This window comes from Electrona antarctica (assembly GCF_951216825.1).
Source record: "Electrona antarctica genome assembly, chromosome: 20".
In the NCBI taxonomy this organism is placed as follows: Eukaryota; Metazoa; Chordata; class Actinopteri; order Myctophiformes; family Myctophidae; genus Electrona; species Electrona antarctica.
In genome coordinates, this window is record NC_136801.1 from 41,040,244 (window position 1) to 41,062,821 (window position 22,578).

At 43.9% G+C, this 22,578-nt stretch overlaps 1 protein-coding gene across 1 annotated transcript in view; it reads left to right on the top strand.

The window, feature by feature from the left end:
• Positions 1-22,578, top strand: part of LOC306913334 (catenin delta-2-like) — a gene marked incomplete at its 3' end in the record, with an annotated part of 786,501 nt that overhangs the window by 679,394 nt on the left and 84,529 nt on the right. Inside the window, exon 19 of the mRNA XM_079489921.1 lies at positions 7,891-8,041. Coding sequence (XP_079346047.1) covers positions 7,891-8,041 — 151 coding nt within the window. The remainder of the gene's footprint in view (positions 1-7,890; positions 8,042-22,578) is intronic.

The following is a 22,578-nucleotide window of genomic DNA, read 5'->3' on the forward strand; positions in this document are numbered from 1 at the left end:
TGTAGATCTTCGTCTTACACAGACATTGAATTCCCATTGGCAACGAATGGAGAATTTGCATCATATGTGGACGAGCAAATCAGTATTTTTGTCCAACACAAACATTCAATTCCTATTGACAATGAATGGAAAATGTCACGTCATAGTGTCTGAGCTAACATGCATAGTGTCATGATGACGCACGATGATAATAGCGCCCCTCACTTCACACGAGTGTGATTTTTAAACAATTATGAAAAACGTACGGTTTTGGGACATTCCAAGTTTTTTTCACCCCACAGCATAAACGGGTGGTTTATGCTGGTGCAATGAGGTTATTAGTGTGTTGCTATGAGCTGTTACATCACGTTAACCCATTTTGAGCGGAAACCCCGTTTGGTGTTACATACATTGTGTTATAATTTAGCTATTGAAAAATAGCAGATCTACAAGCTCATAGAGCGCCACCGAGTGGCGCGCTACGAGCTTGTAGGTCTGCTATTTTTGAAAAATCGAAGAACCACTGACATAGAAACATAGCTTTTTCAGAAAACTGTCAGGATGTAGAAGACATTTTTAGAATCTGATCTCAGGTCTTAACATGAGGCAGAGTGGGAGCTATAGTGTGGCCCACTCTGCCTCATGTTATACTGTAAGTATAAGCTTGGAATAACCCTGAACAGACCTTGAAACGGTGCAATGGACATTCATGAATGTATCGCTACAGATAATCATCCCCTGACTGTGGCCTATAACTGCAACACACATGCTTAAAGTCAGTTGTTGTTTCATGTTTTAAAGATCTAGTAGTGTGTGTGTGTGTGTGTGTGTGTGTGTGTGTGTGTGTGTGTGTGTGTGTGTGTGTGTGTGTGTGTGTGTGTGTCTGTGTCTGTGTCTGTGTCTGTGTGTGTGCGTGAGTGCGTGTGTTGTATTTCTCCCAGAGCTAGCAGGAGCTAACTAGCTAGCAGCAACTCTATTAGCTCACTGGTAAAAATAAAGAAAGGTATAATTGTTAGCTCAGTGGCCTTGTGGTTAGAGTGTCCGCCCTGACACTGGGAGGTCGGGGTTCGATCCCCGGCCGGGTCATACCAAAGACTGTAAAAATGGGACCCAGTGCCTCCCTGCTTGACACTCAGCATCAAGGGTTGGATTGGGGGTAAGTCCCTGTGACATACTAGCGTCATGTCCAGGGGGTATACTTGTACATCAAGCTGCCTCACGCTACAGAAACAGGAGATAGGCTCCTGCCCTATGGGCCTCATGGCTCGGCAAGGCTAATTACTTACTTATAATTGTGTGGGAGACCCGGGTTCGAATCAGGGGTAGAACAGGAAAGTTGTACAGTTTGGCTTTAGTGGAGATACAGTAGAGGACAACATTTGTTTCGTCCTGTGCGGGATTCTTACGGGATTGGATTAAAATTGTGAATTAATCCCAGGATTGGGACGGGAAGTCAATGGGAACGGAGTGGGGATGACATCAATCATTATATTACCACAGATGAACTGTTCCTGGTGCCATATCATTTGGATTAAAACCGCTATGAAACACAGTAATCTAAAGAGAACACAGAATCCATTGCCTTTCCTAAATGACAAAAAAACAAGGAGTGGGAGTGATTTTGAGTGAGAGCGGGATGGGTTCAGGAGTATCTATAAGTGGTGACGGGATTGGGTTTTTCTGTGGGAGTGGGAGCTCCCGTGTCAGTCTTTAAAGCCGCTATGAAACACAGTAATCTAAAGAGAACACAGAATCCATTGCCTTTCCTAATGACAAAAAAACAAGGGGAGTGTGGGAGTGATTTTGAGTGAGAAGATGGGTTCAGGAGTCATTCTACCATGAGTGGTGACGGGATTTGTGTTTTTCTGTGGGAGTTTATTGTTTATTGTTTATTTGGGAGCCCCGTGTCAGTCTCTAAGTAAAGGGTGCATCGGCCAGTCAGTTTTATGGAAAATAAACATTGCTGAACAAATTGGGATACTTTTTTGAAACCTTTTAACAACACAAATCCTGAAGTGGGCGGTCTCTCGTGGCACAACATTTGTCAACCTTTCAGCCTTGGTAGGCCTCTATATGGAATTCAGGCATTTTTGCCTTTTTATATTTTGAACAATGTGTTCCATCACGCTCGTTTGAAGCACAGCTATGACGCCTATATGTACTTCAATCAATCAGCTTGAAGTGGAATTGCTTCCCTGAAACGACCTGTTGTATAATGACTCACTCAGCGTAATGCTGTCCAAGTGTGCAGAATTCAGATCCACCACGGGGGAGCAGTTAGAAGGAATAGGAAAATGAAAAATATGCTTTTCACACTTTTAGAGCATATCCCGTGGTCATCATTATGGCCTAACAATCCATGCCAAAACAATGGGAAAATTTCCATTTTTGTGTATTTTTATATCAAAAGTCCATAAAAAAGACCATTTTAATTACTATGAATAAAAGTTGATTTCATACACCTGTTTTCATATACCTGTTTGATTCGCATCCGTTTCAGAGTAAAATGCCCCAAAAAGCCATTGCACCCTGTCTTTAACACAATGAGCGCCGGGATTTCTTTCAAAATAGGAGCTCGGGGTGTCGGGCAGATATGGCAGCTTTTACTCTGAAATCCCCCACTTTCCGTTCCGTACAAAAAACGGGAGCCATAATGTTGCATCATTACCTCGCGATGATTATTACTATTACTGATTATTACTATTAATTATTATTACTATTGCTATTACTATTTAATTATTTAAATGTGAAGTATCATTTCTTTACTTACTATTGTACTTTTACTACACTACAAACATTTTGTAACTGTAGTTCCTTTGTAGAGTTAAATTACTAATTTATTAGTATTTTACAAACAAACATACATACATTAACCACTTCAGCACTATACTATACTATTTTCAGAATATAAAATATAATATTTATAAATATAAATCATTTTTACTTTTACTTTTGGTACATTAAGAATATATTCCGATGCCACTGCTACTACTTGTGTACTGGATACTAGACTTTTTACTTGTAACAGAGTATATTTCTATGAGGTGGTATTGCTATAAAAGAAAATGTAGTATAGACCTCCTTTTCCTTTCTCCAGCACTGCATGCACGTGTATACAGGTATGTTGTGCCAGGCAGCAGACTCCCCTCTCAACAAAACGGTTCAAACGGTGGTAGAGAGAGAGAGAGAGAGAGAGAGAGAGAGAGACAGAGAGAGAGAGAGCGAGAGACAGAGAGAGAGAGAGAGAGAGGGGGAGAGGGGGAGAGGGAGAGAGAGGGGCAGAGAGAGAGAGGGGGAGAGAGAGAGAGGAGAGAGGAGAGAGGGAGGGAGAGAGAGAGAGAGAGAGAGAGAGAGAGAGAGAGAGAGAGAGAGAGAGAGAGGGAGAGAGGGAGAGGGAGGGGGGAGAGAGAGAGAGAGAGAGAGAGGGATGTCTCTGGGGTCTTGTAAATGTGTGTGGGAGGGAGGTGTGCAGCGGATGTGATTTAGGCTTGTGGAGAAGCTCCCGCGTTGCATTCTATATTCCCCCTTGGCTCCCCGGCCCGCCCCGGCTCTGCATAACAGAGGAAGGAAGAGAAATGGAAGACACGGCCAGATAGAAACAGACATGGGAGAAGGAGAGGAAGGGATACAGGTGGACTCCAGGAAATCCCATTTTCTATTTCAGTGAATTCATTACCGCGCGCTGCTGCTGCCATTCTCTCTCTGTGTGTGTGTGTGTGTGTGTGTGTGTGTGTGTGTGTGTGTGTGTGTGTGTGTGTGTGTGTGTGTGTGTGTGTGTGTGTGTGTGTGTGTGTGTGTGTGTGTGTGTGTGTGTGTGTGTGTGTGTGTGTGTGTGTGTGTGTGTGTGTGTGTGTGTGTGTGTGTGTGTGCGTGCGTGCGTGCGTGCGTGCGTGCGTGCGTGCGTGCGTGCGTGCGTGCGTGCGTGCGTGCGTGCGTGCGTGCGTGCGTGCGTGCGTGCGTGCGTGCGTGCGTGCGTGCGTGCGTGCGTGCGTGCGTGCGTGCGTGCGTGCGTGCGTGCGTGCGTGCGTGCGTGCGTGCGTGCGTGCGTGCGTGCGTGCGTGCGTGCGTGCGTGCGTGCGTGCGTGCGTGCGTGCGTGCGCCCCATAGCGATGATTTGATTGGCTGAGCACGGAATTGAGGATAAATAAAAAGTGAGGACAGAAAAGTGAGGACGCCCAATTGCGATTGGCCGGAATGTGATGATGTATGGTGATAAGAGCACCCCTCACTTCACACAGGGTGTGTTTCTTTTTCTTCATAAATCATGTTGAAACAATGGGAACATTTTGGATTTTAGTAAAATCCAAAATGTTCCCATTGTTTCAACATGATTTAGTAGTATTTTGATGTAGTAAGGTAGTAGTATAGTGGTAAATGGTAAATGGTGCATTTATATAGCGCCTTTATCCAAGGCGCTTTACAGAGATTGTGCATTACATTCACCCATTCACACAGACATTCATACACCGATGGCAGCGGAAACCATGCAAGGCTCCAACTAGCACATCGGGAGCAATTAGGGGTTCAGTGTCTTGCTCAAGGACACTTCGACAGTAACTCTGGGGGAGCCCGGGTTCGAACTGGCAACCTTACGGTTACCATGCAGGCACTCTACCCCTGAGCCACCGCCGCCTGAAGTAATATTGCATTGCATCGCAGCCTTCCAATCAGCCTTGTCAATTATTATTCAGCCTCAACCTGTACGTCCACTTACCTAGTTGGCAGCAGCTAATAATCAGTAATCACTGCAGGTACTCGACCTGTCATGTCACGTTGACCTGTGTTGTTTGGTTGTAATTGTTCCCACTTCCCAGTGCACTCACTGCACTAGCAGCGCTGAGAGTTGCGATTGTATCATTGTATAGCCTATGCTGCCTTCCAGTTATACCTTAATCCATTCTGTGCGGTTTTAACTAAACCTTTTGTTATACTTTAGCTATTGAAAAATAGCAGATCTACAAGCTCATAGCGCGCCACCGAGTGGCGCGCTACGAGCTTGTAGGTCTGCTATTTTTGAAAAATCGTGAACATGCGGGACAAATCTTTGAATATATATTCTTTCAGAATACCTTTTTTTTATTTCGACGTCAGGCCTAAATGGGTTAAAGTAAAAAATTGTTTAATCAAGCTGATTTTGTGTATTTTTCTACTTGGCTGTGTATGCTTGTTCATGCTTTGAAGTACGATAATACACACTGACATTATTTTTTTTTAATTTTTGTAATAATTTTTAAAATGATGACGTCATGAACGGGGCCTCCCGATCCTTAAGGCCGCCCCAGGATTTTAGCACAACATATTTTGTTCAGCCTTTCAACCTTTTGGTAGGGAATTCAGTGAAAGCATTTCTAACCTTGAGTTAAAGGAGGTGAAAAATGTCTGTGTTCTACTTGGGGACCTAAACCAGCAGCTCCTGCATGTCACACATGCTATTAGTCCGGGGCAGTTTGCAGCGCTGCGTCTATACTGACTAATGACACACTGTGTTGGGGGGCGACTGTGGCTCAAGAGGTAGAGCAGGTCGTCCAATGATCCATGGGTCGGTGGTTCGAATCCCGGCTCCTCCTGTCTACATGTCGAAGTGTCCTTGGGCAAGACACTGAACCCCAAATTGCTCCCGATGTGCTGGTTGGTACCTTGCATGGCTTCCGCCGCAATCGGTGTATGAATGTGTGTGTGAATGGGTGAATGTAATGCACAATCTATGTAAAGCGCCTTGGATAAAGGCGCTATATAAATGCAACATTTACCATTTTAAACGGTGCAAGCCTTGCTCCACCACACAGCCTATAGGACAGGCACACTTATTTGACTTGAGAGCTACTTTCAAAATGACCAGCTGAACAAGATCTATACCCACCAAAATAATGTATCATCTCTAAAAATAGTTTAAATATGTACCTGAGGGGGCTTTGGAATAGTGGAGCTGGTGTTACATATTAACCGATTCTGGGCGGGAACCCCTTTTGGTGTTAGCATTATGTTATGCTATGCTTTAAATTAAATATTATAGGGGCATGTCGTGTGATCTAACTGCACAGTCTTTGTGACCGCAGGGCTCCAGACTAACGTTTTTCACCAACATCCCGGAACCGTCCCAAAATACAATTTGAACCGTCCCAAAGTGAATATATATATAGTATATGTATACAGTCGCAATGTTTTTTTCTTTTTAATTTTGATGTCATTCTAACCATTCACACTAAGATATGAAGGTATCATAATAATCATAAAATGCATTAATCCTTGAAGTAAATACCTTCTTAGAATCTTTAGATCAGCCCCAGAGGGGTAACCAATAATTCGGATGGGTCGCCAGTTGCATTTCTGAATATGTGCAAACTGCAAAGTAATGAAAATCTGAATAAAATTAAATAAATCCAAGTTTTCCAAGTTAACATTTTAGTAAAAGCACAGTCACAATACAGAATATTTAGGCAATTAGTAGGTAAAAGCTTTCGGATGCATACGTCTGTGTGTGTGGCACTGACAACATAGTTTTTCACTGACGTGCGTCAGAACCTCAGGCTCAGACACATAGGTCAATGTACAGCCTCAACTTGCCCACTGTGATCTTTTCACTTGCGGGTCGAAGTTGTCATTGTGGGTATCACACACCTAAGGTGTTAGGTGTGTGATATATCTTTATGGATCTAAGGATCTTATTATCTTACCAATAGCAGGATGCATCCAGCACATTGTTCCAGCCACCGTCCACAGGCTGTTGAGAGCCACTGTTTCGTATACAGTATTAATTTGCGACAGTTTCCTTACTTTTGGCTGTTATCATATGAAAGCTTTTTATGTGGAAAAGGGATTGCGTACATCTCCTTGTGCTGCAGGGAGCGCTGAGCCTGTTCTTCTCTCTCCTTTTTTATTTATTTATATATTGTTTCATAAAAATGTTTATCCTCTTCAAATAACGCAGCATTTTTCTGACTGCTACATGAGGGTACAGACTCCTGCGCCTGTTTTGCGGGTCTCTCTCTGCAGTAATAGTTTGTGTTGCCGGTGCCGCTGCAACATTAAATGCAGCGCTGCTAGTCTCATGCTGCCTGTAGGTGTGCACGATATGCACATTTTCAGTGCAAAAACTAGTCCCCGGGACCCCCTTAGTCTGGAGCCCTGTTGTGACCTACTGGTAGATCGCAATCTACCTTTTGGGCACCCCTGGCCTATAGGAGGAGCAAATAGAAACTCCAAACTTTTGTTCACAACCTCCTTAGTTGCACACGCTATATTTGTTTTATAATACACATACTCATGCACTAGTTACTAGTAATATAATAATATTATTCATCGTCATTTTTCGACCGCGGTTGAGATCATGGATTTCGCAATGCCATGCCAGACTTCCCGGTCCTTCATTGCCTGCACCCCCAGTTCCTGCTTACTGATGCATGTGTCCCTAGCGATGACATCAGGGAACAACCGTTTTCTACCTCTGGTCTGCTTTGAGGCAGGACTCCAGAGAAGAAAAGGGAAGATATAACCTCATTGTCAGCTCTGTAGCGGATCGGACTATAGTGAAGAAACACGGGGAAGGTTGCCGTATACTAGATTAGTCGATGGGTGGCTCTTCAAAGACAGATTTTGCGCAAATATAGTGGCTTTGAAGTCTATTGACTAACGAGCCATGCTATACGAGCTGTCTGACAGAATGTGTGTTCAGGCTGTATAGTAGAATATCATAACAAGTTTGTAGTTGTAGTTGACTCTATAATATTAACCGTGGTCTCCTCCTGTGTGTGTGTGTGTGTGTGTGTGTGTGTGTGTGTGTGTGTGTGTGTGTGTGTGTGTGTGTGTGTGTGTGTGTGTGTGTGTGTGTGTGTGTGTGTGTGTGTGTGTGTGTGTGTGTGTGTGTGTGTGTGTGTGTGTGTGTGTGTCCTGCCGTGCGTGCGTGCTCCACAGTGGTCGGTGTACATCCGCGCGGCGGTGCGCAAGGAGAAGGGCCTCCCCATCCTGGTGGAGCTGCTGAGGATAGACAACGACCGGGTGGTGTGCGCCGTGGCCACCGCGCTGCGGAACATGGCCCTGGACGTCCGGAACAAGGAGCTCATCGGTGAGTGGAGCAGTAGGCAGGGGGGTCCCCAAACTTTTTCATGTCAAGGACCCCCTAGAATAACACTCATTAATTAGCCTGCTGGACCCCCCATTTGAAGAGAAGATGTTTGCAGCTCTATAGCGGTGATTCTCAACCCGTTTCATTTCAAGAACCCCCAGTTTGATATGCATTAGGCTATACGGACCCCACCATTTAATGGCATTTCTATCTCTGGGACCCCCAATTTATATTGTAAAATCAATGTTAATTGAACTCTGAGAGTGTACACTCTGAGAGTGTAAGGATTGTGAGTGTGAAAGGAGTTGGCCTCATTAGGCCCACTGGCAGAGCCTGGCCCAGGTGAAAGGAGTTGGCCTCATTAGGCCCACTGGCAGAGCCTGGCCCAGGTGAAAGGAGTTGGCCTCATTAGGCCCACTGGCAGAGCCTGGCCCAGGTGAAAGGAGTTGGCCTCATTAGGCCCACTGGCGGAGCCTGACCAGAGCCTTTTGTGGTGGTTCTGGAGAACCGTGCGTCCGACCGACTCGATACCTGGCACTGCACTCCCTGTGGGGGTGTGGAACGCGTGTGTCAAATGTGAAGAAGGTGGGTCAAACGGTTCTCGAGTTACGTGCATTACAACCGTGCACGCACGCACACACGTACGCAGAGACGTGGCACATTTATAGTAGGATACAGATGCTTCATTGTTTATCATGGTATCCTAGTTTCTTTGAGGCACTGCATTGTTCTCTACACTCTACTTATGTGACCATTTACCTCGTTGTTTGTTGACTAGACACTAGAGTGCTTACTTTGCTTATTCACTTCTCAAACAAACGTGTGTGTTCTCACCGGAGAAGAGTGTGTGCAAAATGCCTACATTGTACATTGTCTGTGTTCGATAACGGTTGAGCAAATGGGGCAATATTATCCTCTCTCCATGGCCAGTATATAGACACATACTGCAGGAACAATTCACCTCCTCAAAATGTTCAATGTAATTCATTAATGCAGTTTGTTTCGTATTGTGATGTGATGTGATGTGATGTGCCGATTTCGCATTATGGTTCGGCCTTTCTATAGATGGCCATTAACTGCTGGGTATTGTCTATATGCAGGAGGCAGCTGCTAGGTGTACACCGTGTTGCCTGTACTTCATGTACAGTCCAGTTCTGTTGGTCTGTTCCTCACTGACATTTATAGGTACCTTTCAAAACCTTTCACGCGAAAGGTACCTCTGGAAGCCACACCTCTGATGGGTGGGGTTTAGCTTTAAGTGGTGTGTTTTTTTCACCCACTGTGTAATACAATAAATGGACAGTAAATGGACAATGTAAATGAACATTTTAAATGTCTAGCATTCAATACAGTACGTGCCGCTCCCTGAGTATGTATGTATTCTGACGGGATGCACACGCCACACGCAGATTAGACACACCAACAGACCGACATGCGTAAACAACGGTCGGACATGCGGTCGACCATGCACTGCTCCCGTGCATGCGGTTAGGTTTCTGGTTAAAGGACTTCCGTGTTTTGTACCAAACAATTGTATGTACTAGCCCTTACCCGTTGTGAGATATTGCCCCCCCCCCCCCCCCCCCCCCCTTGTGGCAGCAGGGGGTACTGCGCCCTGGGTGCGTTTTCACATTTTTAATTCACTAATAAATTAATTATTCATTTATAATTTGTTAAATTGGAAAAAGGGCTTTGTTAAGACCTCCATATTATTATGGTCAATGCCTGTGTGAAAAGTGGGAGTGATTGGTGCAGGCGGTGAGGAGCTACGGCTGTGTTTCTGACACACATTCAGACATTCAGACACACATTCAGGAAGAATGATTAGGATTTTTATTGTGATCTCTCGCCCTTGAAATATATAATCCTTGGTTTCTGTTGTGTTTGAACAATAATAGCAATTCAAAACAGTTGTCCTCAAAACCACACCTCCAGTCGCTGTCATAAGAACGGGAGGTGCGCTCATGAACACGGCAGCAGAGCCTATTTGTGCACGGCTGCACGCACACCTGCAGTCCATCAAGTATAATTTATGCTTCGTCCCGCGATGGTGTCGCGCACGCAGACCTCTACGCTCACAACATGTGAGCTTGTATATCAGCTGTTCTCTGTGCGCAATACTGTTGGGCTTTGAAGTATATGTCTCCTAGGGTGCACCTCACTAGCCAACTCACAAGAGGAGGTTGAATGGACTGAAACCAGCGCTCCCCAAAACAACAGGTTTGGAGATCTGTTGGGAATTGATTACATGAAACAGTCACCCGTGCGCCCAGTCCCAATGTTTGTAAACAAATAATTGGTCTATAGTCTAAACTAAAGCCTGTACCCATTCTGACCACTTTTTTCCCAGTTTTACCACACCAAAAAAATAAATTGGTGATACTTTCAGAGCTGCAATTATGTCAAGCCTGCAGCAGTCGTATCCAACACAGTTCCGTGCTACTAGTTGAAATGGGTGTAAAAGCACCCACAGGGATCCATTTAGCTCTGGATGGCTACACAGTGTTCTGAGTGGATGGCTGAGCATCCACACAGGATTCTGAGTGAAGATCCAACTCCCGACAGTGGGCACAGTTTAATTGTTGCTGCAATTGGAGAGCTTCAAAACGTTCCACATAATGATACCATCATCGCACAGCTTTATGAGTAACCCCCGAATGGAAGGAATCCCAAATCGGTAGAATGGTTAAATGGTGCATGTATATCGTGCCCGTCTCCGAAGCACTTCACAATGTGCATTAAAGTTCACCGATTCTCACGCACACTGCACGAGCGCACACACACCGATGGCAGAGGGAACCGTGCAAGGCACCGACCTGCTCATCAGGAGCACTTATAGGGCGATCAGTGTCTTGCTTGAGGACACCTCGACACTATAGCCATGCCCAGCTATAGCGTGTTTTCTGGTCTCTAGAGGAGTGAGCGCGCATGGAGCAAGGTCTCTAGAGGGGTGAGCACGCATGGAGCAAGTGCTGGAGAATATTGGTTCACCGATGGTGCTTAAATGAAGGTTCCTTTTTATTTGTGACTAGAGGCATGACTGAAGTAAGGCCACCTACCACACAATCTGAATGCATGAAGTATGACTGAAGTAAGGCCACCTACCACACACGCTGAATGCATGAAGTATGACTGAAGTAAGGCCACCTACCACACACGCTGAATGCATGAAGTATGACTGAAGTAAGGCCACCTACCACACACGCTGAATGCATGAAGTATGACTGAAGTAAGGCCACCTACCACACACGCTGAATGCATGAAGTATGACTGAAGTATAAGGCCACCTACCACACACGCTGAATGCATGAAGTATGACTGAAGTAAGGCCACCTACCACACACGCTGAATGCATGAAGTATGACTGAAGTATAAGGCCACCTACCACACACGCTGAATGCATGAAGTATGACTGAAGTAAGGCCACCTACCACACACGCTGAATGCATGAAGTATGACTGAAGTATAAGGCCACCTACCACACCAGCTGAATGCATGAAGTATGACTGAAGTATAAGGCCACCTACCACACACGCTGAATGCATGAAGTAAGACTGAAGTAAGGCCACCTACCACACACGCTGAATGCATGAAGTATGACTGAAGTATAAGGCCACCTACCACACACGCTGAATGCATGAAGTATGACTGAAGTAAGGCCACCTACCACACACGCTGAATGCATGAAGTATGACTGAAGTATAAGGCCACCTACCACACCAGCTGAATGCATGAAGTATGACTGAAGTATAAGGCCACCTACCACACACGCTGAATGCATGAAGTAAGACTGAAGTAAGGCCACCTACCACACACGCTGAATGCATGAAGTATGACTGAAGTAAGGCCACCTACCACACACGCTGAATGCATGAAGTATGACTGAAGTATAAGGCCACCTACCACACCAGCTGAATGCATGAAGTATGACTGAAGTAAGGCCACCTACCACACACGCTGAATGCATGAAGTATGACTGAAGTATAAGGCCACCTACCACACCAGCTGAATGCATGCGGTCAAAAATGCCTTTTTTTCCTGTGATGTTATTGGCTACAGACGCTTTCACACCTCCTCTATTAACACGAACTTTGTGAATAATTGGACCCATTATGGAACACATGCATGCAGTTATTTGTTTTCCTCCCATTTCCTGAAAAGTAACAGTTTTGGACACACTGTAGATATACTGTATATATATATATATATATATATATATATAACCATGACTTGCTCAATTTTCAACCGATTTTCAAACGGTTTGGTTTGTTGTAAACGTCAGAGACGTCCGCATACTGATATGCTTTTATACGAGGTTCATATAAAAAAAATATAATTAAGCAGATAAGCGTCCTGAATCATAGCCACGTTGACAACGTTTGTATTAAACCAACCCCTTTGTAAATCCGTCAAGATTTGAGCAAGTCATGACTATTTTAGTTTGAGCTGCCATTGAACATACTGTACTGTAGCCCCTCAGCAAGCCTCTTTCCACGGCATGCTTAATTAGAGTTTCAGTGCACGGCGCGCACATTTAGTCACCATTACGGCTCTGTTACATTGTGGGTGCTCACAGTGTCACATCAAATACCCATTAGTGCGTTAATTGACAGCATTTTACAGTGTTATGGTTATCTATAGCACTATAGCTCATCTGCTGCATACTGTGTGCTGTAGTACAGAGAGCTTTGGATCAAGGATATAGTATTGTTACTGGTTTGTTATATATTTCGTTATGTTATATGACTTGATGTGTGGAATAGAGACTGACTGACTGACTGACTGACTGACTGACTGACTGACTGTGTTGTTGTCAGAGGTAAAGATGGATGACAATATCGCTGAGACAGGTTATTTATTTTTGCTCATATGAGAGAATTTGAAATGAAACTTATACGGCCCTGGACCAGGGGATGAGCGAGTGACATCAGGGCTTCGGTAGAGATTTCACCGTCTGTCCGCTCCGTTGTATAGTGCTGACATAATGAAGTGAAACTGTAGTTACTTTGCGGATTTTGGTATTACAAAACATACCTTAACGACTCAAGACGACTGAGGTTGAGTTTACTAAGTCTTACTAAGAGTGTTCAAGTGGTGAACAACCTGTATTATATCATGCATACAAGCTGTTTTTTTAACTGTAAGATGTGTGTCATTGATTGATTCCACAGGTTGAGAAACAGTTGGCTATATAAAGAAAGCTATGTGGTAGAATGGAGATGACTGGAGACGCCGATGGAGGGCTGGACTGACTGAGGGGGGGGGGGGAGGGAGAGAGAGAGAGAGAGAGAGAGAGAGAGAGAGAGAGAGAGAGAGAGAGAGAGAGAGAGAGAGAGAGAGAGAGAGAGAGAGAGAGGAGAGAGAGAGAGAGAGAGAGAGAGAGAGAGAGAGAGAGAGAGAGAGAGAGAGAGAGAGAGAGAAATGATTAAAAGCTTCCCTTTGTTAAAAAGCTTCTTTTAGTTAAAGGAACATCAATCTGCCCACATTGGTTCTTCTCCCCGCTGCCATTTACAAAGTCGTGATATTATTCTAGTAATGCGTGCTTATGGCGGGGGTGTTGATAGATCACATCAAAGACTCGCAGCGCCTTGAAAGGCAGACCGCGGTAATGAGTGGGAATCAGACCGTGCTGGTGGAATAAAGTACTATTTTTTGTTTTACGTAAGTAAAAGTATCAATACTGCAATATAATGAAAAATTGTAGATCTTGTAGAGATCTTGTAGATCTCCGCTATTTCGACTGGCCGAATGTATTATCGTACGACGCATTGCAAGCTTGTAGATCGGCTTTTTTCAAAAGATGTTTATACATGGCACTTTCTGAGTACTTCTGAGTTCAGGGCGGGAACCCCCTTTTGGTGTTTTAAGCATTGTTATACTATAGCTATTGAAAAATAGCAGATCTACAAGCTCATAGCGCGGCACCGAGTGCCGCGCTATGAGCTTATAGATCTGCACTTTCTTTTTTTAATCGTGAAATTGTAGTGCAAATCTTTGAATATATATTCTTTCAGAGCGAAGGTTTTTAACTCAAATCTTTGCTTCTGGGGGGGTCCCTGGAACAACATATTTTCAGATGGGGGTCGGCGGCATATTACATATAACTTTTGGGGTCCTTGACATAAAATATTGAGCACCACTGATATAGAAACAAAGGTATTTCAGAAAACTGTTAGGATTTAGAAGACATTTTTTTAATTTCGACGTCATGCCTAAATGGGTTAACCCATTTTGTGCGGGAACCCCTTTTGGTGTTTTAAACATTATGTTATAATTTAGCTATTGAAAAATAGCAGACCTACAAGCTCATGGCGCGCTACGAGCTTGTAGGTCTGCTATTTTAGAAAAATCGTGAAAATATTTATTTCAGAAAACTGGAGGATTTAGAAGAGTTTTTTAGAATTTTGAGGTCAGGCCTAAATGGGTTAAAGTACTGAGTCGGGTTCTGCTTGACGTTCCTTCCTAAGGGGGAGTTTACCACCGTCGCAATATTGCTCGCTCTGGGTTGGCTCTCTGTGGGTTCCTTTGCTCTACATGTAAAGTGTCTCGAGACGACTTGCTGTGATTTGACACTTTGAATTGAATTGAGAGAGCCAGACAGAAAGGGAGAATGAGAGCAATAAATAGACATGAGACAGAGAGAGAGAGAGAGACAGACAGAAATGACAGAATAGACGTCATCCTATACCGCCGTCCTCTCTGCCTGATACATGATTATCCTGGCTTGCCGGTGGGCTGGCTGCGTGGTTTGGTTTCCATGGTAACGTCCAAGTTACGGCTGTTTCATCTGCTGAGCCTAACTCAGTGCAGGGACCACGGGAGTATTGTGAGTACCCCAATCCAAGTGGAATGTGTGTATATATATATATATATATATATATATATATATATATATATATATATATCAAAACTTTATTACAACCGAAGCCAATGAAACACAAAACAATATTAATGAAACTAACTGTCTACAGTACCATAATCGCCTCATTATGAGACCCATCACGTCTACATTAAAAACTAAACATGAGTTTTCTCAAGAGAGTGGTTAGACCAGAGTCACAGAATAGCTAGACTGGAACTCAGCTTCCATCTTTTCATAATGATGCATGTGCCCCAAATATGTATACAACTGCTACACACAGTTAGACAAGTAGAACACCGGAAAATGTAGCTTCTGGTCCTCCTTGGTCCTGAAAATCAATACCACACTCTTTTTTTTTTACCCCACTACTGTTTCTTTTAAGGCATAGATACACAAGTCTGTACCGTGTTTCACCTTAAACTGGGTTAAATGGGACAAACTGATTGTTTGTGGTGTAGATGAAATCACTTAGCCTGTCAAGTAACAACATTTCTATCACTTTAGACTGAATACTGGCTACGGCGACGGGTCTATGATTGTCCATATACTCCCTATACTTACCTTAATGACAGGCACGAGAGTCACTGTATAAGCAAGGAGTCTGGCCGTACGTACACCATGTGTTAGCAGCGGTCTTGTAAGGCAGATGGACAGCAGTGCTGCTATACTCTATATACTCTCTCTCTCTCTCTTTCTCTGTCTCACACACACACACACACACACACACACACACACACACACACACACACACACACACACACACACACACACACACACACACACACACACACACACACACACACACGATCCCACAATTTTGCAACGATGTGTCTTTGGCGACTGACCACGTTCTTTTTTTTTTACTCACCGCAATCGCTCCATCACATCACGGAAAGGGAAACTTTTGAAAATGGTAAAGGTAAAGTCAATGACAACTATCACGGCCACACAAAGCACATGAGGGGTAAACGGCAATTCCGCCATACTACTAGGATAGGGCAGAGAAAGCAAAAAAACCAAAGGAAGAAAAAAGGCAGAAGCAATAATGGAGCAAAGAGACAGACAGACAGACAGACAGACAGACAGACAGACAGACAGACAGACAGACAGACAGACAGACAGACAGACAGACAGACAGACAGACAGACAGAGTTGGATGCTGATTGGACTGAATTGACGCAGTATATTCACTTGCAAATTCCCGGGGAAAAACAAATCCATTCCAATCTGTTGGGCGGTTTGATCTGAATATCACGGCACTAGAGCTTCACCAGGTTGGTATAAACATCTTCCATTCATTCCCTCGTGGCATGCATACGCTCCGCTGTGTTAATCGCATCTGGCAGGAGCGATGGACACTTGGGAAGAGAGATGTAGGGAACAAAAAGTGAACAAAGAAAGAGACAAGATGTGGAAAGGAGAGACTCACGCACACAGCTGGAGAACACTCGAATACTCGACTATACGTTTAGTTGCTGTCGGGAAGAAATCTAATTTCTCCAAATGTTGGTTTTTCCGTCATTTAATGTCCCAAAACTAAAGTACTTAGTCGTACAAGACTGTCAAGCAAAGTAGTGACAATAGACAATCTACACACAACGAAACATGTTGCTTTAAGCCTCTGCATTAGTCGTGGGTGTTGTTTTCCTCCTTTACCCCTTTTGGTGTTAGCATTATGTTATGCTTTAGCTATTGAAAAATAGCAGATCTACAAGCTCATAGCGCGCCACCGAGTGGCGCGCTACGAGCTTGTAGGTCTGCTATTTTAGAAAAATCGAAGAACGACTGACATAGAAACATAGCTTTTTCAGAAAACTGTCAGGATGTAGAAGACATTTATAGAATCTGATCTCAGGTCAAAATGGGTTAACTATTTTGTGTGCCCGGATCGCCACCTTTTTTTCTATAGACAATCTACACTATTGACTTATTTTCTAGATTCAGATGATTAAAAAAAACACTTAAGCTCGCTCCACTTTATGCCGTATACTTCGCCAAAAATCGCCAATACAAGCTCACAACTCGTCACATCGCAAAACTTGTGAGCTTGTAGATCAGCATTTTTTGTTTTTTACCAATGTTACCATGAGTTAAATGAGAAAAAGAGTTTGCGCATCAGCAATGGTTTTCAGTGGCGTGCCAAACCCAAATCCAGTATACATAAAAAAATAGGAATTTTAAAAAAATCCAAAAAGGTAGCACATCCAAAAATTAAATAAATGGCAGACAAAGTAGGCTACTCACATTTCCATTTATTTATTGGCACGCACCAAAAAGGAACGCTTGCGCGTTTCGGCTATGCAGCCTTCATCAGAGCATCCCAATATAGTGTACTTGCCAGCCCATAGAGCCCCATTGTGAACCCGGACATGTTGAGTACACCAAGGTTTTATGTTAGAAATGTTTAGTATGGGTCCCCAGCATGTAGAAACTGCCGGATGCTAACTTGCATATGCTGAGCAATTTTCATAATTGGCATAATGTGTGACCATACCATTAACAGCCTATAGAAGGCAAAATATATATATATATATATATATTTGCATGTTCTCCCCGTGTCCCCTAGGGTAGGTACCCTCACAAAAAACATGCCGTAATCCTGGTCTCTAAACTGCCTCCCCCTGGCCAGCCGGGGCGCCTGATGGAGGGGTAAGGAACTGGTTGGAATAATGTGTTCCTTCCACGCGCTACGTCCAACCAGGGAAACTCCCCCCTGTCAGGTGTAAAGGAGCAACTTTGACACTCAGGCATGAAGGAAGCATGAGTTCAAGTCCGTTGCTCTCCCCATGTCCCCCATATATGGGGACTAGGTTGGCGGAGGGTGTGTAGAGCCCAGGATCACATTAGATAATTGACACAGGGGTGAAAAATGGGTTACAAAATCGTGGGATAAAAAAAAGAAAAAAGAAAGAAGGCAACATATTCAGAATTTCATCATGCTTTATGGAGCATGTGACGTGTCAAACTATAGGGTTTTCATGATTCTGAATCCATTCCAAGCATTAGTTTTGCAAAAAAGAACACATTGGGCATTGCCGTCAACACAAATGTGATGATGTCAGCACAATTGGTGGGCATGTTTTTAGCCCAATGAGTGTTTTTGCAAAACTAATGCATGGAATGGATTCAGCATCATGAAAACCCCCTAGTTTTCCTTCTATAGGCTGTTAATGGTATGGTCACATATTATGCCAATTATAAAAATTGCTCAACATATGCAAGTTAGCAGATGGCAGTTTCTACATGCTCAACATTTGACCCATACTCAACATTTCTAACATAAAACGATGGTGTACTCAACATGCCTGGAGGGTTCACATTCTGGCAAGTGGACTAATACCTTCGTACATGCATTGCTGCTTTTACTCAAGTAAAAAGTAAAGAAAAAAAAGAAAAACTGGGAGTAACTGTTCCATCAGTGGGGACGAGAACAGCCACGGTTGCCGGCCAGGAGTTGATGCCAGTGGACTAGAATTAGGCGAGGGGCCGCCGCGCGACACAGAGCGTGGCCCTCCCTTTGCCCCGCTCAATTTGTTCTTGTCCCTGGGCAGCCTTAACCTTTACATGTCACCAAAGGCTTTTTCTTTCTTTCAACACGAGCCTCTTGAGAATAAAAGGGGTGTGGAGCCGAAACCCACACAAATCAGCGAGTGGAATGCTTTTCCAAGCAGCATGCTGTGTACGTGCAATCCCCACGTTTCACTGGTTAATGTAGGGAGGAAATGACTGGCCTTGTGAAAGGACCATTTCCATTTGAATTGCTATTTGCTAATAGTTAGTGCCAGCTCAGTGGCCTTGTGGTTAGAGTGTCCGCCCTGAGACTGGGAGGTCGGGGGTTCGATCCCCGGCCGGGTCATACCAAAGACTCTAAAAATGGGACCCAGTGCCTCCCTGCTTGACACTCAGCATCAAGGGTTGGATTGGGGGTATGTCCCTGTGACATACTAGCGTCATGTCCAGGGGGTGTACTTGTACATCAAGCTGCCTCACGCTACAGAAACAGGAGATAGGCTCCTGCCCTATGGGCCTCATGGCTACAGAAACAGGAGATAGGCTCCTGCCCTATGGGCCTCATGGCTCGGCAAAGCTACTACTATTAGTTAGTGCTGGTAGGTTTGGCTGTGCCACTGTTAAAGGAAACAACACTTTTTTTTTGTTTTTTTTTGTTTTATGAGAGCATGTTGATTATTATGAATACTTGTTTTTATTGCCAATCATTCCCCAGCCACTGTAGTATTGTTTACATATAGCATTGCACTCAAATCAATGACATGCATATAGGTCATTAGGTCAAGCAGAATACTATGTTTTTGACTCTGAGGAAGACGGAAGTCGAAACGTCAGTCACCCGTGAAAAAAATCTAAAAACAATAAACAATACATCGAAAAACAACAAAAGGGTGTAGTCTCTCCTGAATTGCCCATGGATGTCTTTTCTGATGCAAGTTGTCCCTGTTGAGCACCGATGAGCCCTTCTACCTTCTGCTGGCTGAAGCGTGCAGGGTTTATCTTTACCTAATATAGTGTGCCCTGGTCACAGATGTACACACTCACGCAAATGTGTTGTGTTAGAACTTAGAACTTGAGTAAATGTACCAATTGCTTTCCACCACTGGGGATGTTTTACTTAAGTAGGCCTACAAGTATCAATACTGCAATGTAGGAATACTGAAGTGGTTACTGTATGTTCTGTCATGATAATAAACATAGTAGTAATTTACTAAGTAACTAGTAGTAACTGACGTTTTCAAATACATGTAGTGGAGCAAAAAGTACAAGATTTTGCCTCTGAAATGTAGTGGAGTAGAAGTAAAAGTATTGGAAGTTAGATTTACCCAAGTAAAGTACAAATACCTCACAATTGTACCTAAGCTGCAGTACTTGAGTAAATGTGTTCCACCACTGAGGTATATGGAGAGAGCATTGTTTTACTGTAATATTTACTGCTTATTGATATCGCTAAAAAGGATAATTGTTCTGATCTCGGTGTTCATAATCTCTCTACTGTTTTCACCTCCTTAACCCATTCTGGGCGGGAACCCCTTTTGGTGTTTTAACTAAGCATTATGTTATACTGTAGCTTGTAGGTCTGCTATTTTTGAAGAATCGAAGAACGACTGACATCGAAACATAGCTTGGCACACACAGTGAGAGAGAGGGGGGGTATGGAACGCCATACCTTTTGTTGACCGCTTTATTTTTGCTTTCTTTTATTTATGTTGATCGTTGTTGTTGCTTTACTTTTTGTTTGAGCACTCTTTGAGTTATTCACATTTCTTTAATAAAACCCCTTAAACGCATTGTTTTGGACCCAGCGAATTCCTTTTGTTTGTGGAGCGGAGCGCGTCTGACAACATAGCCCATCCCATCGCCTCTCAGCGACTTTAAAGTTTATTTCTCACGTAGTCGCTTTACAATGTCCTTTATATCGTTTTGTCCTCAAAGGTTTCTGTTATTTTATACAAAACGAATGAACCACCAAACGTCCTTAAATCATTTTAAATAAATACCATCAACATAATGAAATTAATGCAATTTTAAAATGACTGCAATTTTAAAACCATTGTATTAATAAAGTATAAAGACTGGATTCTGATTATATTGTTAATGTTGTTTATTACAGTTACAGAGGCGTATGCAGTCCTCAAAAGTCAATACATTCAAACAAATCCTTTTTGTTTCTTTTGTAAGCTTTAAACAATTGACAAAAGTAGATGTAGGCTACCATATTGGGGACCCCCATTTTGCGTGTGCATTTACATTCAGCCGATGTCACAGATGATCGGATCATCTGTGACAGCACGTTCATGTTTACTGCATTAAATTTGTAACAACAGCATAATATTGGGTTGTGCAGGTGAGATTTAGAAAACCCTTAGAAAAATCTTCAGTGAATGCTTTTAGGGACTATAGGCCTACATAGAATGTGGAGGGAGAAAGGTACCAGCTGCACTTGTACCCCTTATATGCTCATTCCATGCAGTGCTCCTTAAAGCAGTAAATTGAATGAAAGAATGAATGAATGAATGAATGCATTAATGAATGGATGAGTAATATATTTCGGTGCTGAATAGTTCAATGGAAAACTTAAACATGTCTGTCTGTCAGCGTGCGCTGACAGACAGACAGACAGACAGACAGACAGACAGACAGACAGACAGACAGACAGAATACGTCGCAATGCGCGGCTTTCGCAAAGAAGCAGATATGAGCTCGTAGATCGGCTGAATGTAAATGCATAGTGTGATTTCTGTGTTATCTATTGCGTTGGGGGGGTCTCCCGGGGACCCCCCAGAAGGACGAGCGTGAACACATTCCGTCTGCGTGCGTGCGCTCTCTCTTTCTCTCTCTCCCCCCCCCTCTCTCTCTCTCTCTCTCTCTCTCTCTCTCTCTCGTGCGTAAAAGGAAAAAAAAAAGAAACACTCAATAGGCCATTAAACGTTCAAATCGAATAAAAAAAAATCCTTATTTCCGGAGGTTATTGAAGTTATATCAATCGATAAAATGTGATGCAACATATGGTTATTGGATTAAAATAATGGAAGCAATTCACGGGGACAAATGAAGGCATGCGTAAAGGGATTCCCAAGGGGACCCGGACCCCCCCCCCCCCCCCCCCCAAAGGTCCGCAGGGACCCCCACCCGACCCCCTACCCCACAGGGGGAGGCGGTCGGGTGGGGGGGGGGGGGGGAAGCACACACATAGGATGGAGGGAAGGAGGGAGAGAGGCAGATGCGAGCACGAGCGCCCGTTCTCCGACGCACGGGTGAAACGCCGACAAAAACAGGCCCCCGTCGAGACGATGGGCAATCGTCGCGACAAAACAGGCCCCCGTCGAGACGATGGGCAATCGTCGCGACGACTCAGAAACGCCGACAAAAACAGGCCCCCGTCGAGACGATGGGCACCTGTGGCGACCCGTCGGGACGAGTCAGGCACCCGCGACGATGGGCACTCGTTGCGACGACTCAGACAGCCGTCGAAGCGACCCGTCGCGGTCGCAAGTGGAGCTCGCTGTCTCTCCTATTTTGTGTGCCCGGATCGCCACCTTTTTTTCTATAGACAATCTACACTATTGACTTATTTTCTAGATTCAGATGATTAAAAAAAAACACTTAAGCTCGCTCCACTTTATGCCGTATACTTCGCCAAAAATCGCCAATACAAGCTCACAACTCGTCACATCGCAAAACTTGTGAGCTTGTAGATCAGCATTTTTTGTTTTTTACCAATGTTACCATGAGTTAAATGAGAAAAAGAGTTTGCGCATCAGCAATGGTTTTCAGTGGCGTGCCAAACCCAAATCCAGTATACATAAAAAAATAGGAATTTTAAAAAAATCCAAAAAGGTAGCACATCCAAAAATTAAATAAATGGCAGACAAAGTAGGCTACTCACATTTCCATTTATTTATTGGCACGCACCAAAAAGGAACGCTTACGTGTTTCGGCTATGCAGCCTACATCAGAGCATCCCAATATAGTGTACTTGCCAGGCCATAGAGCCCCATTGTGAACCCGGACATGTTGAGCACACCAAGGTTTTATGTTAGAAATGTTGAGTATGGGTCCCCATCATGTAGAAACTGCCGGATGCTAACTTGCATATGCTGAGCAATTTTCATAATTGGCATAATGTGTGACCATACCATTAACAGCCTATAGAAGGCAAAAT